At 45.5% G+C, this 14,950-nt stretch overlaps 1 protein-coding gene across 1 annotated transcript; it reads right to left on the bottom strand.

Moving 5' to 3' along the window:
* Positions 1 to 775: 775 nt before the first annotated feature.
* Positions 776 to 13,029, bottom strand: LOC137381594 (probable G-protein coupled receptor 139). Its single transcript, XM_068054289.1, has 2 exons — positions 12,960 to 13,029; positions 776 to 1,683 (listed from the first exon to the last, which is right to left on the bottom strand). The coding sequence occupies exons 1-2, from the start codon at positions 13,027 to 13,029 to the stop codon at positions 776 to 778; spliced, it is 978 nt and encodes a 325-aa protein (XP_067910390.1).
* Positions 13,030 to 14,950: the final 1,921 nt, after the last annotated feature.

Here is a 14,950-nt window from a genome sequence, read left to right as displayed (position 1 = left end):
GGCTGGAGAGTCCAGAACTAGGGGTCACAGTTTCAGGATACGGGGTATGCCGTTGGAACTGAGATGAGGAGAAATGTCTTCACTTCGAGGGTGGTGAACCTGTGGAATTCTCTACTACAGAAGGAAGTGGAGGCCAAATCATTAAATATATTCAAGAAGGAGATCGATATATTTCTTAATGCCAAAGGGATTAAGCAATATGGGGAGAAAGCGGGAACAGGGTACTGAATTAGACCATCAGCCATGAACTTTTTTGAATGGCAGGGCAGTACCAAAGGGCTGAATGGCCTACTCCTGCACCTATTTACTATGTTTCCATTTATCTCAAAGTGAGTGACTGCATCTAGGACAGGAGGCCATTTGTGACATGAACAAGGACAGCAATAGAGGGAATACAATACAATAGGGCGGCACAGTGGCGCAGTGGTGAGCACCGCAGCCTCACAGCTCCAGGGACCCGGGTTCGATTCCGGCTACTGCCTGTGTGGAGTTTGCAAGTTCTCACTGTGTCTACGTGGGTTTTCTCCGGGTGCTCCGGTTTCCTCCCACAAGCCAAAAAACTTGCAGGTTGATAGATAAATTGGCCATTATAAATTGTCACTAGTATAGGTAGGTGGTAGGGACAGGTGAGGATGTTTGGTAGGAATATGGGATTAGTGTAGGATTAGTATAAATGGGTGGTTGATGTTTGGCATAGACTCGGTGGGCCGAAGGGCCTGTTTCAGTGCTGTATCTCTAATCTAATTTAAATTCATGTTGGATTTTACTATTTTCATCATTTGAATAATTTAACAATTAGTCTCGTTGGATATTTCACCCCATTCTTTAACTCCTCCCTGAACTTACTCTGGGTTCCTGCATAAATAAATGGGTTGATGCAAGAACTCCAAAGCTGAAGCATTATTCCACTCTCCTCCAGAATAAAATTTGATTCTTTGAAATTTGATCCGGAGAAATAACTAACACCCGCTATTCGGACATGGAGAACCGTTATAAAAAATAACAAATATAACAGGATGAAACTACCCGAGATGGCGAAGAGTAAAACAATGGAGTTTCTCCGCTTCTCCATCTCTGGGTCACTCTGATTCTGACAATTGCTGTGAGCCCGGAGTCTCCTGCGTGCTCTACTGGCCAATAGAATGTGTCTGATGGTCAGAACATTGAACAGTAAAATCAGAATGAATGGTAGACAAGGGGTTAAAATGATATAAATCCAGTCATATGCAGCCCATGCAGATGATGTATAATATATTACTTTGATGTTGCAGAACCAGGGTATGTTGTTAATTATGTAATTAGGTTCATATATGAAATACATGAAGACATTTTTGAAACAGCTCAGTGTACAGACCGTTGCTATAACCCGTGCTGCCGTTTTCTTAGTGCAATATTTTATTTTCACCTTCTGGCAACAAATGGCCATAAATCGATCGAAGGTGAAAGTGACTGTTAACCAGACAGAACAGCTGAAGGTTGCATAGTTTAGGGCAGAACGGAGACTGCATACGGGTGTGATGGACAGGAAACTGAGGGGGAAATAAATACCAGCAATCCGGTTTAATATCACTGCAGTGATCAGGACCAGGAGATCCGTCACTGCCATGGACACCAGGTAGTAAGTGATACATCTGGAGAGACCACATCTTCCTCGGTACAGGATCACAATCACTGCCAGGTTAGCTGTAACAGAGAGAGACAGAAAGGCTGAGAGAAAGCTGGAGAGCGGATGTGTGTGAGCGAGTGAGAAGAGGAAAGTTACTGTTTTACAGGATTCTGTGTGAAATTTCCAGTTTTGACATGTGATCCTGAGTTGGACACGACTGCTTACACTACAGGCACTTGCCTCTGTGTTTAAAACAATCCTGTGGAGTAAAAATATGGGGCTGAAATTTACAGCCCCCCCCCCCCCCCCCCCGCAATGTAGAATATTGACGGGGGTCTGGAAAATGTCTCCAGCAGAGGCCCAGCACAGGCCATGATGTCGGGAAGGACCAGCCCGATATTGTCGGTTGTGGTGAGGCCTCGTGGTGGACCCTTCCTGCTGCTCGGCAATGGGTGCCCCATTTAATTATTTAAATTTATTTAAATAAACAAATTAATTGCTTCCCAGCTCCCGCCATCCGTTCCGGAGTGATATTGGAGTCGGTGGCCGACACTCCCACGCATTCAGGTCCCCATCCAGGGATTGAGGTGGAACACTGGGGGAAGGGGGGAGATGGTAACTTTTTCAGTGAGGGAGATGGGAGCGGAGTCAAATTCATCTGATTGCTGTTGGAGATAGTGGAAGGGGTAAAGTGCATAGTTTATGACCATTGCGGGGAGGAGGTCAGGTGGACAAGGTAAATATTTCAGGGCGGAGAGGGCAAAGAATGAATTATATCTTTAATGGAGGTGGGAGAGGGGCGAGAAACAGTTATTTAATTTTTTCAGATCAATGTTAAATCACCATTTCTTTAAATATTACAATTGAAATGCAGGGTTTGAAGCCCTTTAAAAATGACATCAGCGCCTGCGCCAGTGCTGTCCACATCATTGGAGGGGGCGGTCCACTCTGGCCATTTAAATGAGCTGCCTTGTTTTATATCGCGGTGTCTCTGTGCTGTGGGGTCTGCGTGTGCAGCCTGCCATAGTTTACACCCGCCACTGAAATCCCCTACTAATATTACCCTATTATTTTTACACCTCTCTCAGATTTGCCAACATAGCTGCTCCTCTATCTCTCCCTGATTACTTGGAGGCCTATAGGACAGTCCCAGCCAAGTGTTTGCCCCCTTTTTGTTTTTAAGCTCTATTCCTGGAAACAAAATATTTAGGAAAGATAAGGATAGGAAGAAAGGAGGATGAGTAGCTATAATTATTATGGAAAATATTACACAGCTGGAGAGAGAGCATGTCCTGGAGGTTTTAATTACTGAATCTATTTGGTTCGAGTTCAGAAACAATAGAGGTACCATGATAACCACACTTTGTATTCGATAGGCCACCAACTCGTGGGAAAGATATAGAGGAGCAAATGTGAAGGGAAATTACAGAGAGGCACAAAAACTATAAAGTAGTGATAATGGGAGACTTCAATTATCCTCATACAGAATGGGATAACAATTGTGTAAAGGGCAGAGAGGGGGAAGAGATTATGAAGTATGAACTTTAGTTAGGCCACACTTAGAATATTGTGTGCAATTCTGGTCGCCACACTACCAGAAGGACATGGAGGCTTTGGAGAGGGTACAGAAGAGGTTTATCAGGATGTTGCCTGGTCTGGAGGGAATTAGCTATGATTAGAGGTTGGATAAACTCGGATTGTTTTCACTGGAACGACGGAGGTGGAGGGGCGACATGATAGAGGTTTACAAAGTTATGAGCGGAACCAACAGAGTTGATAGTCAGAAGCTTTTTCCCAGGGTGGAAGAGTCAGTTGCTAGGGGACATAGGTTTAAGGTGAGAGGGGCAAAGTTTAGAGGGGATGTGCGAGGCAAGGTCTTTGCACAGTGGGTGGTGAGTGCCTTAAAATTGCTGCTGGCGAAGATGGTGGAAGCAGGTACCATAGAGATGTTTAAGAGGCATCTTGACAAATACGTGAATAGGATGGGAGTAGAGGGATATGGACACCGGAAGTGCAGAAGGTTTTAGTTTAGGCAGGTATCAAATCGGCGCAGGCTTGGAGGGCCGAATGGCCTGTTCCTGTGCTGTACTGTTCTTTGTTCTTTGTTATTCAGGAGAATTTTATTGATCAGCAATGAGGAATGTGGTTTTGCCGGATCTGGTTCTGGGGAATGAGGTGGGTTAAGTGGATCAGGTGTCAGCTGCTGAACAGTTAGGGAACAATGATCATGGTATCATAAGCTTTTGGTTAGCTCTGGAAGAGGCAGGGAACAATCTAAATTAAAATAGTAAATTGGAGGAAGGCCAATTTCAGTGGGGTGAGAACGAATCTATTCCAGGTAAATTGGACTCAAAGATTGGCAGGCAACACTGTAACTGTACAATGGACTGCCTTTAAAGAGGAAATGGTTCGGGTACAGTCGAGGTACATCCCCATGAGGGGGAAAGATAGGGAAGAAAAGCCTGAGCTCCCTGGATGACAAGAATGATAGGGAGTAAGATGAAGTAGAAAAAGGAGCGCATGAGAAATGTCAGGCTGAGAATACGTAAAAGCCAGGCTGAAGATAGAAATTTCAGAGGGGAAGTGGAAAAAGGTGTGAAACTTAAAAGTGCTGATATTCAAAGAGACTTGGTTGTGCTTTTACCAGGAATGCAGAAAGTTAACATGCAGATACAGCAAGCAATTAGGAACGCAAATGGGTTTTGATGAAAGAACATCTGGAACACTGTGCACACATTTGGTCTCCACATTTAAAAAAGGATATACAGGCATCGCATCCAGGGTTCACGGGATTGGTCCCTGGGATGAGGGGGTTGTCTTATGATGAGTAAATTGGGCCTGTGTTGTCTGGAGGTTAGAAGAATGAGAGGTGATCTCATTGAAACATGAACGTTTCTAAAGGGGTTGGATAGGATCGACACTGAGGGATTATTTCCGCTGGCGGGGAATTTAAAATACAGGGGCACAGTCTCAGGATAAGGGGCTGATCATTTAGGACTGAGATGAGATGAAATTACTTCACTCTAAGGGTTGTGAATCTTTGGAATTCTCTGTCCCAGAATATTCCTTTCACTGAATACATTTAAGCCTCGCATAGACTGATCTTTGGTCTCTCAAGGAATCAAGGGATACAGTGAGTGGGAGTTGAAACCGAAGATCAACCATGATCATTTTGAATGGTGGAGCAGGCTCGATGGGCCATATGGTCTACTCCTGCTCCTATTTCTTGTGTTCTTATGAACCAGAGAGACAAAAGGAGAGTATGACAAAAAACTGGCAGCCTACATAACAGGGAATCAAAAAGTCTTCTCTCAGCATTCAAATGGTAAAAGGCTGCTCAGAGGATGGTTCGGGCCAACTGGGAACCAAAAAGAGGATCGATGTGTGGAGACAGAGGGTATGGCTGAGATATTAAATGAAGACCTTGCATCTGTATTTACCAAGGAAGAAAATGCTGCCCAAGTCATATTGAAACAGGAGGTAACTGAGATACTGAATGGACGAAAAATTGATAAGGAAGCGATATTAGAAAGGCTGGCTGTCCTTAAATTTGATAAGTCACCAGCACCATACGCATCTGAGGATGCTGAAGTAAGTAAGAGTGGAAATTGAGAAGCTACGTAGTCAATTAGATAGTTGGAGATACAGCACTGAAACAGGCCCTTCGGCCCACTGAGTGTGTGCCGACCATCAACCACCCATTTATACTAATCCTACACTACTTCCATATTCCTGTCACATCCCCACCTGCCCCTATATTTCCCGACCACCTACCTATACGAGGGGCAATTTACATTGGCTAATTTACCTATCAACCTGCAAGTCTTTTGGCATACTACTGGCCATAACCTTCCAATCCTCCTTGTATATAGGGCTGGTGCCAGAGAACTGCAGAATTGCAAATATTACAATCTTGTTTAAGAAAGGGTTTAAGAATAAAACCAGCAACTACAGGCCAGTCAGTTTAACCTCAGTTGTGGGAAAAATTTAGCGATGATAATCTGGGACAAAATCAACGCACATTTGGACAAGTGTGGTTTAATTATAGAAAACCAGAACAGATTTATTCAAGGCAAATCATTTATAATAATCGATCGTGTTTTTTGATGAGGTAACATGGATGGTTGATAAGCGTACTCCCGATGATATAGTGCCTATTGACTGCCAAAAGGCATTTGATAAAGTGTCACAAAATAGACATGTCAGCAAAGTTGAAGCCCATGGAATAAAAGGGAAAGTGGCAGCCTGGATAGATTGTTGACTGAGTGACAGGATGCAGAGAGTAGTGGAGAATGTCTGTTTACAGAATGGAGGAAGGTATGCAGAGGAGTTTCCCAGACTTCCCTATTAGGATGAATGCTTGTCTCGATATATATTAATGAGCTAGACTTGGGTTTGCAGGGCACCTGGTAGATTGGCAGACACGTGGCAGATGAAATTTAATGCAGAGAAGTGAGAATTGGTACAGTTTGGTAAGAAGGACCAGGAGAGGCAATACTTGGGCACAATTCAAAAGTGGGTGGAGGAACAGAGAGACCTCGGGTATGTATGAAAAATATGCTGAAGGTGTGGTTAAAAAGGCAAACAGGATCCTGGGTTTCATAAATCAACGCATCGATTACAAAAGCAAGGCAATTATCATGATCCTTAATAAAAAATCTCTTTCGGACTCAGTGGAAATCTTGTGTCCAATTCTGGCTCCAAAATTTAGGAAGGATGTGAAGACTTTCGAGAAGATGCAGTAAAGATTTAGGAAAATGATTCCAGGGGTTCGAGACTTCAAATACGTGGATTGATTGGAGAATCTGAAATTGTTATAGAACATAGAACATCGAACAGTACAGCACAGTACAGGCCCCTCAGCCCACGATGTTGTGCCGAACTTTTAACCTACTCTCTTTCTTTCTTTCTTTTTTCTTTCTTTTGGGCCTCCTTATCTCGAGAGACAATGGATACGCGCCTGGAGGTGGTCAGTGGTTTGTGAAGCAGCGCCTGGAGTGGCTATAAAGGCCAATTCTGGAGTGACAGGCTCTTCCACAGGTGCTGCAGAGAAATTTGTTTGTTGGGGCTGTTGCACAGTTGGCTCTCCCCTTGCGCCTCTGTCTTTTTTCCTGCCAACTACTAAGTCTCTTCGACTCGCCACAATTTAGCCCTGTCTTTATGGCTGCCCGCCAGCTCTGGCGAATGCTGGCAACTGACTCCCACGACTTGTGATCAATGTCACACGATTTCATGTCGCGTTTGCAGACGTCTTTATAACGGAGACATGGACGGCCGGTGGGTCTGATACCAGTGGCGAGCTCGCTGTACAATGTGTCTTTGGGGATCCTGCCATCTTCCATGCGGCTCACATGGCCAAGCCATCTCAAGCGCCGCTGACTCAGTAGTGTGTATAAGCTGGGGGTGTTGGCCGCTTCAAGGACTTCTGTGTTGGAGATATAGTCCTGCCACCTGATGCCAAGTATTCTCCGAAGGCAGCGAAGATGGAATGAATTGAGACGTCGCTCTTGGCTGGCATACGTTGTCCAGGCCTCGCTGCCATAGAGCAAGGTACTGAGGACACAGGCCTGATACACTCGGACTTTTGTGTTCCGTGTCAGTGCGCCATTTTCCCACACTCTCTTGGCCAGTCTGAACATAGCAGTGGAAGCCTTACCCATGCGCTTGTTGATTTCTGCATCTAGAGACAGGTTACTGGTGATAGTTGAGCCTAGGTAGGTGAACTCTTGAACCACTTCCAGAGCGTGGTCGCCAATATTGATGGATGGAGCATTTCTGACATCCTGCCCCATGATGTTCGTTTTCTTGAGGCTGATGGTTAGGCCAAATTCATTGCAGGCAGACGCAAACCTGTCGATGAGACTCTGCAGGCATTCTTCAGTGTGAGATGTTAAAGCAGCATCGTCAGCAAAGAGGAGTTCTCTGATGAGGACTTTCCGTACTTTGGACTTCGCTCTTAGACGGGCAAGGTTGAACAACCTGCCCCCTGATCTTGTGTGGAGGAAAATTCCTTCTTCAGAGGATTTGAACGCATGTGAAAGCAGCAGGGAGAAGAAAATCCCAAAAAGTGTGGGTGCGAGAACACAGCCCTGTTTCACACCACTCAGGATAGGAAAGGGCTCTGATGAGGAGCCACCATGTTGAATTGTGCCTTTCATATTGTCATGGAATGAGGTGATGATACTTAGTAGCTTTGGTGGACATCCGATCTTTTCTAGTAGTCTGAAGAGACCACGTCTGCTGACGAGGTCAAAGGCTTTGGTGAGATCAATGAAAGCAATGTAGAGGGGCATCTGTTGTTCACGGCATTTCTCCTGTATCTGACGAAGGGAGAACAGCATGTCAATAGTCGATCTCTCTGCACGAAAGCCACACTGTGCCTCAGGGTAGACGCGCTCGGCCAGCTTCTGGAGCCTGTTCAGAGCGACTCGAGCAAAGACTTTCCCCACTATGCTGAGCAGGGAGATTCCACGGTAGTTGTTGCAGTCACCGCGGTCACCTTTGTTTTTATAGAGGGTGATGATGTTGGCATCGCGCATGTCCTGGGGTACTGCTCCCTCGTCCCAGCACAGGCATAGCAGTTCATGTAGTGCTGAGAGTATAGCAGGCTTGGCACTCTTGATTATTTCAGGGGTAATGCTGTCCTTCCCAGGGGCTTTTCCGCTGGCTAGGGAATCAATGGCATCACTGAGTTCCGATTTGGTTGGCTGTATGTCCAGCTCATCCATGACTGGTAGAGGCTGGGCTGCATTGAGGGCAGTCTCAGTGACAGCATTCTCCCTGGAGTACAGTTCTAGGTAGTGCTCAACCCAGCGGTCCATCTGTTTGCGTTGGTCAGTGATTATGTCCCCCGATTTAGATTTGAGGGGGGTGATCTTCTTGATGGTTGGCCCAAGAGCTCTCTTCATGCCATCATACATTCCTCTGATGTTTCCGGTGTCTGAGGCCAGCTGAATATGACTGCATAGGAGTTGCCAGTAGTCGTTTGCGCAACGCCTAGCTGTTCTTTGTGCAGTACTTCTGGCTGCTTTAAGTGCTGCGGATGTTAAATCGCTGGGGGCTTTCTTGTAGTTCAAAAGTGCAATGCGCTTAGCGGCTATGACAGGTTCCAGCTCTTCATTATGAGATTGAAACCAGTCTGCATTTCTCTTCGCACTTTTGCCGTAGGTGGTCAAAGCTGACTCATAGATGGCGTCTCTGATGTGGGCCCACTTGGTCTCAGCATCCCCTGTGGGAGTGTTTTGAAGGGCTGTTACAAGTGAATTTAGAAATTTTTGTAACAGCTGTGGGTGAGAAATTCTGCTCGTGTTGATGCGCGGGTGGCCCTTCTGCTTGGAATGATGCAACTTCTTTGGTCTGAGTCTAACCTTGCTGCACACCAGGGAGTGGTCTGCCTGCTTCAATGGGTGCTTGGAGCTCAGGGTCATTGCCCGAAAGGTGGACTGATACACCGCACCAAACAACATGAAAAAAGGAAAGAAGGTACCAGCCCTTCGCTTTGCAAGCTGGAACGTCAGAACTATGTGTCCTGGCCTGTCGGAAGACCTTACACAAATCAACGATTCTCGGAAGACCGCCATCATTAACAACGAGCTCAGTAGACTCAATGTGGACATTGCAGCACTTCAGGAGACTCGCCTTCCCGCGAGTGGCTCTCTAGCAGAGCAAGACTACACCTTCTTCTGGCAGGGCAGGGATCCTGAAGAACCAAGACAGCATGGAGTGGGCTTCGCCATCAGAAACTCCTTGCTCAGCATGATAGAGCCTCCCTCAAATGGCTCGGAACGCATACTGTCCATCCGACTGCTCACCACCTCTGGTCCAGTACACCTACTCAGCATCTATGCTCCAACACTCTGTTCCGCACCTGAAGCTAAAGACCAGTTCTATGAACAACTCCATAACATCATTAGCAGCATCCCCAACACCGAACACCTATTCCTGCTGGGGGACTTTAATGCCAGGGTTGGGGCCGACCATGACTCATGGCCCTCCTGCCTTGGGTGCTATGGCGTTGGAAGGATGAATGAGAACGGGCAGAGACTGCTTGAGTTGTGTACCTATCATAACCTCTGCATCACCAACTCGTTCTTTCACACTAAACCCTGTCACCAGGTTTCATGGAGGCACCCAAGATCACGTCGTTGGCACCAGCTAGACCTCATTGTCACAAGGCGAGCCGCCTTAAACAGTGTTCAAATCACACGCAGCTTCCACAGTGCGGACTGCGACACCTAACCTACTCTAAGATCTGAGTAACTACCTAAGCTTCTTTCTACTATCATCCATGTAGCTATCCAAGTGTCGCTTAAATGCCCCTAATGTATCTGCTTCTACGACCACTGCTGGCAGCGCATTCCACGCACCCACCACTCTGTGTAAAGAACCTACCTCTGACATCTTCCCAAAACCTTCCTCCAATCACCCTAAAACAATGCCCTCTGGTGAAATCCCTTTCCGTCCTGGGAAAAAGTCTCTGACTATCCACTCTATCTATGCCTCTCATCATCTTGTACCCCTCTATCAAGTCACCTCTCATCCTTCTTCGCTCCAATGAGAAAAGCCCTAGCTCCCTCAGTCTTTCTTCGTAGGTCATGCCCACCAGTCCAGGCAGCATCCTGGTAAATCTCCTCTGCACCCTCTCTAAAGCTTGCACATCCTTCCTATAATGAGGTGACCAGAACTGAACACAATATTACAAGTGTGGTCGAACCAGGGCTTTATGGAGCTGCAGCATAACCTCGTGGCTCTTAAACTCAATCCCCCTGTTAATGAAAGCCAACACACCATTCGCCTTCTTAACAACCCTATCGACTTGGGTGGCAGCTTTGAGCGATCTATGGACATGGTCCCAAAGATCCCTCTGTTCCTCCACACTACCAAGAATCCTGTCTTTAAGCCTGTAGTCCGAATTCAAATTCGACCTTCCAAAATGAATCACTTCACACTTTTCCAGGTTGAACTCCATCTGCCACTTCTCAGCCCAGCTCTGCATCCTGTCAATGTCCCGTTGCAACCTGCAACAGCCTTCCACACTATCCACAACTCCAGCAACCTTCGTGTCATCAGTAAACTTGCTAACCCAGCCTTCCACTTCCTCATCCAAGTCATTTATAAAAATCACAAAGAGCAGAGGTCCCAGAACAGATCCTTGTGGAACACCACTGGTCACCGAGCTCCGTGCTGAATACTTTCCATCTACTACCACCCTCTGACTTCTGTGGGTCAGCCAATTTTGTATCCAGACAGTCAACGTTCCCTGTATCCCATGCCTCTTTACTTTCTGAATGAGCCTACCATGGGGAACCTTATCAAACGCCTTGCTAAAATCCATATACACCACATGCACTGCTCTTCCTTCATCAATGTGTTTTTTCACATCTTCAAAGAATTCAATAAGGCTTGTGAGGCATGACCTGCCCCTCACAAAGCCATGCTGACTGTCTCTAATCAAACCATGCTTTCCCAAGTAATCATAAATCCTGTCTCTCAGAATCCTCTCCAATAATTTGCCCACTACTGACGTAAGACTGACTGGTCTATAATTCCCAGGGTTATCCCTATTCCCTTTCTTGAACGAGGGAACAACATTTGCAACTCTCCAATCATCTGGTACTACTCCAGTGGACAGTGAAGACGCAAAGATCATCGCCAAAGGAGTGGCAATCTCTTCCCTCGCTTCCCGTAATATCCTTGGGTATATCCCGTCTGGCCCCGGGGACTTATCTGTCCTCATATCATTCTGAATTTCCAGCACATCCTCCCTCTTAACATCAACCTGTTCAAGCATATCAGCCTGTTCCACGCTGTCCTCACAAATGACCAGGTTCCTCTCACTAGTGAATACTGAAGCAAAGTATTCATTTAGAACCTCCCCTACCTCCTCCGACTCCAGGCACAAGTTCCCTCCACTATCCCTGATCGGCCCTCCCCTCACTCTGGCCATCCTCTTGTTCCTCACATAAGAACGCCTTGGGATTTTCCTTAATCCTACCCGCAAAGTCTTTTTCATGTCCCCTTCTAGCTCTCCTAAGTCCATTCTTCAGTTCCTTCCTGGCTACCTTGTAACCCTCTAGAGCCCTGTCTGATCCTTGCTTCCTCAACCTGAAGTAAGCTTCCTTCTTCCTCTTGACTATCCTTGGAGAAGAGAGGGTTGAGCAAAGTTCTGTTAGCAATGTTCAAAATCATGGGAGGTCGAGAGAGAGAAGCTGTTCCCATTGGTGGAAGGATCGAGAATCAGGGGGCACAGATGTCAGGTAATTGGTAAAAGAACCAAAGACGACATGAGAGAAAAAGTTTTTACACAGCAGGAGGTTAGAATCTGGAAGACACTACCTGAGAGTTTAGTGCAGGTAGATACTATCAGGAGCTTCAAATGCAAATTGGACAAGCACCTGAAAAGAAAGACTTTGCAGGGCTATGGGAAAAGATAAGGGAGTGGAACTAGCTGAGATGATGTTGCAGAAGGCTAGCATGGACACAATGGCTGAATGGCTTCTTTCTTTGCTGTAACCATTCTATGACTCTAAATAAATCATTCATAAAACAATGTCAATCTCAACAACTCGATGCCTAATAATGTACCCTCAAAAATCACTTATTGTATTCAGTTGGGAACGAGTTATTCATTGAAAAATTCCAATCAGTGAATCATTTATGGAAATTAGTCAGTCACTGTCAATGTCAATAACACAATAGAACGATATTCAGACCGTGATAACAGTGTAATAATTCACCCATAGTCACAGTGTCAATAGCACAGTAGAACTACATCTACACTGTGAGATGGTAGCTGTAAAGTGGAAAAATAATCCAGTTAAAATGTGATTGGTCAAGGGAAGTATAATACTGGGAAAGGGGCGAGATTATATCAGTAATGTGAAGAAATTGTATCAGTATAATGGTGGGTCTCTTAAAGGGAACGAAGTACGGCATGAATGGGCAGAAATTATATTGATAACAGGAAGAAATAAACAGCAAAAACACTGGAAATACAACAGCAGGTCTGGCAGCATCTGTGGGAGAGAAACTGAGTTAACGTTTCAGGTCAGTAAACTTTCATCACGACTTTTTTTCCTCAGTAATCTGATATTATTTCAGTACTTTGATTTTCTACAGGAAGAAGAAACATCGATAAAGTGGAGAAGTAAAACTGTTATAGTGGAATACGTGATACTGTAGAAGAGGAAAAGTTATAGCAATTCAAAAGGAAATGATATCCCATTAAAGGGAGAAATTATCCTGGGAAATGAAAGAAAGAATGTCAGAACCATAGAGAAGCCCTACTAGATATTAGATCAGTGACACAGCTAATCAATGTTACCGTAACTAATAACTAACTCCAATACTTTACCTGGAACCCCGATAGCTGCAAGGATGGGATAGTAAATGGCAAACAGCAGCCCTTTTGGTGATCCGTGCATTGCTATCAGAAGCTCTCAGCGCATTTTGCACTCCCTTCAAAGTTTGCCACATTTATCCCTGATGTCAGGCTCTAGGGAGGTAATTAATTGGTTTGAGCCTTTGCATTATTTACATCAATTGCAACAGAGAGATTAATGTAGCTGCTGTCAGGCTCGTGTTTTTTGTTGTGAACGGGATATTTTTAAAGTACACTGGCAGGGCTTTGAAGTGAAATACCCAGAAAGTTCTGCCTGATCCCCTTTACATTTGTTCATGAAAGATGATGAAATCTCAACAGGCCTTTGTTATGATAAAAGCAAACCTTGTGTGCAAGTAATCCCCAGGTTTAAACTCTTTAATGCTGAGTTAAGTGGTTTCAGCACAAGTGACCAGAGATTTTCTGACCTGAAGCAAAACATCACCAATTCTCGTTCCTGATCATTATTCAGTTCGATTAAAGGTCACATGCAACTAAATCCAAATCCCTCTGAGTCTGTGCACGCACTTTAATGCATTTTTCTGTGTAGGCATTGTGGAGAGGTCCAGTTAAGCACAGTTACAGTCAACATACGTAGATCCAATTGAGCACGGTTACATTCAGTGTGTACTGGTCCAGTTCAGCACGGTTACACTTAGTGTGTACTGGTCCAGTTCATAAAGGTTATATTCAGTGTTTACTGGTCCAGTTCAGCACTGTTACATTCATTGTGTACTGGTCCAGTTCAGCACGGTTACATTTAGCGTGTACTGGTCCAGTTCAGCACGGTTACATTCAGCGTGTACTGGTCCAGTTCAGCCCGGTTACATTCAGTGTGTACTGGTCCAGTTCAGCAGGGTTACATTCAGCGTGTCCTGGTCCAATTCAGCACGGTTACATTCAGTGTGTACTGGTCTAGTTCAGCACGGTTACATTCAGCGTGTACTGTTCCAGTTCAGCACGGTTACGTTTAGCATGTATAGGTCCAGTTCAGCACGGTTACATTCAGTGTGTGCTGGTCTAGTTCAGCACGGTTACATTCAGTGTGTACTGGTCTGGTTCAGCACGGTTACATTCAGTGTGTACTGGTCCAATTCAGCACGGTTACATTTAGCGTGTACAGGTCCATTTCAGCACCGTTACATTCAGCGTGTACTGGTCCATTTCAGCACGGTTACATTCAGTGTGTACTGGTCCAATTCAGCACGGTTACATTTAGCGTGTACAGGTCCATTTCAGCACGGTTACATTCAGTGTGTGCTGGTCTAGTTCAGCACGGTTACATTCAGTGTGTACTGGTCTAGTTCAGCACGGTTACATTCAGCGTGTACTGGTCCAGTTCAGCACGGTTACGTTTAGCATGTATAGGTCCAGTTCAGCACGGTTACATTCAGTGTGTGCTGGTCTAGTTCAGCACGGTTACATTCAGTGTGTACTGGTCTGGTTCAGCACGGTTACATTCAGTGTGTACTCGTCCAATTCAGCACGGTTACATTTAGCGTGTACAGGTCCATTTCAGCACGGTTACATTCAGCATGTACTGGTCCATTTCAGCACGGTTACATTCAGTGTGTACTGGTCCAACTCAGCACGGTTACATTTAGCGTGTACAGGTCCATTTCAGCACGGTTACATTCAGTGTGTGCTGGTCTAGTTCAGCACGGTTACATTCAGTGTGTACTGGTCTAGTTCTGCACGGTTACATTCAGTGTGTACTGGTCCAGTTGAGCACGGTTACATTCAGCGTGGACTGGTCCAGTTGAGCACGGTTACATTCAGTGTGTACTGGTCCAGTTGAGCACGGTTACATTCAGTGTGTACTGGTCCAATTCAGCACGGTTACATTTAGCGTGTACAGGTCCATTTCAGCACGGTTACATTCAGCGTGTACTGGTCCAGTTGAGCACGGTTACATTCAGTGTGTACTGGTCCAGTTCAGCACGGTTACATTCAGGATTCGATTT

This window comes from Heterodontus francisci, chromosome 22 (assembly GCF_036365525.1).
Source record: "Heterodontus francisci isolate sHetFra1 chromosome 22, sHetFra1.hap1, whole genome shotgun sequence".
Lineage (NCBI taxonomy): Eukaryota > Metazoa > Chordata > Chondrichthyes > Heterodontiformes > Heterodontidae > Heterodontus > Heterodontus francisci.
The sequence above is the reverse complement of the archived record's forward strand: the minus strand, read 5'-3'. Positions and strand labels throughout refer to the sequence as shown.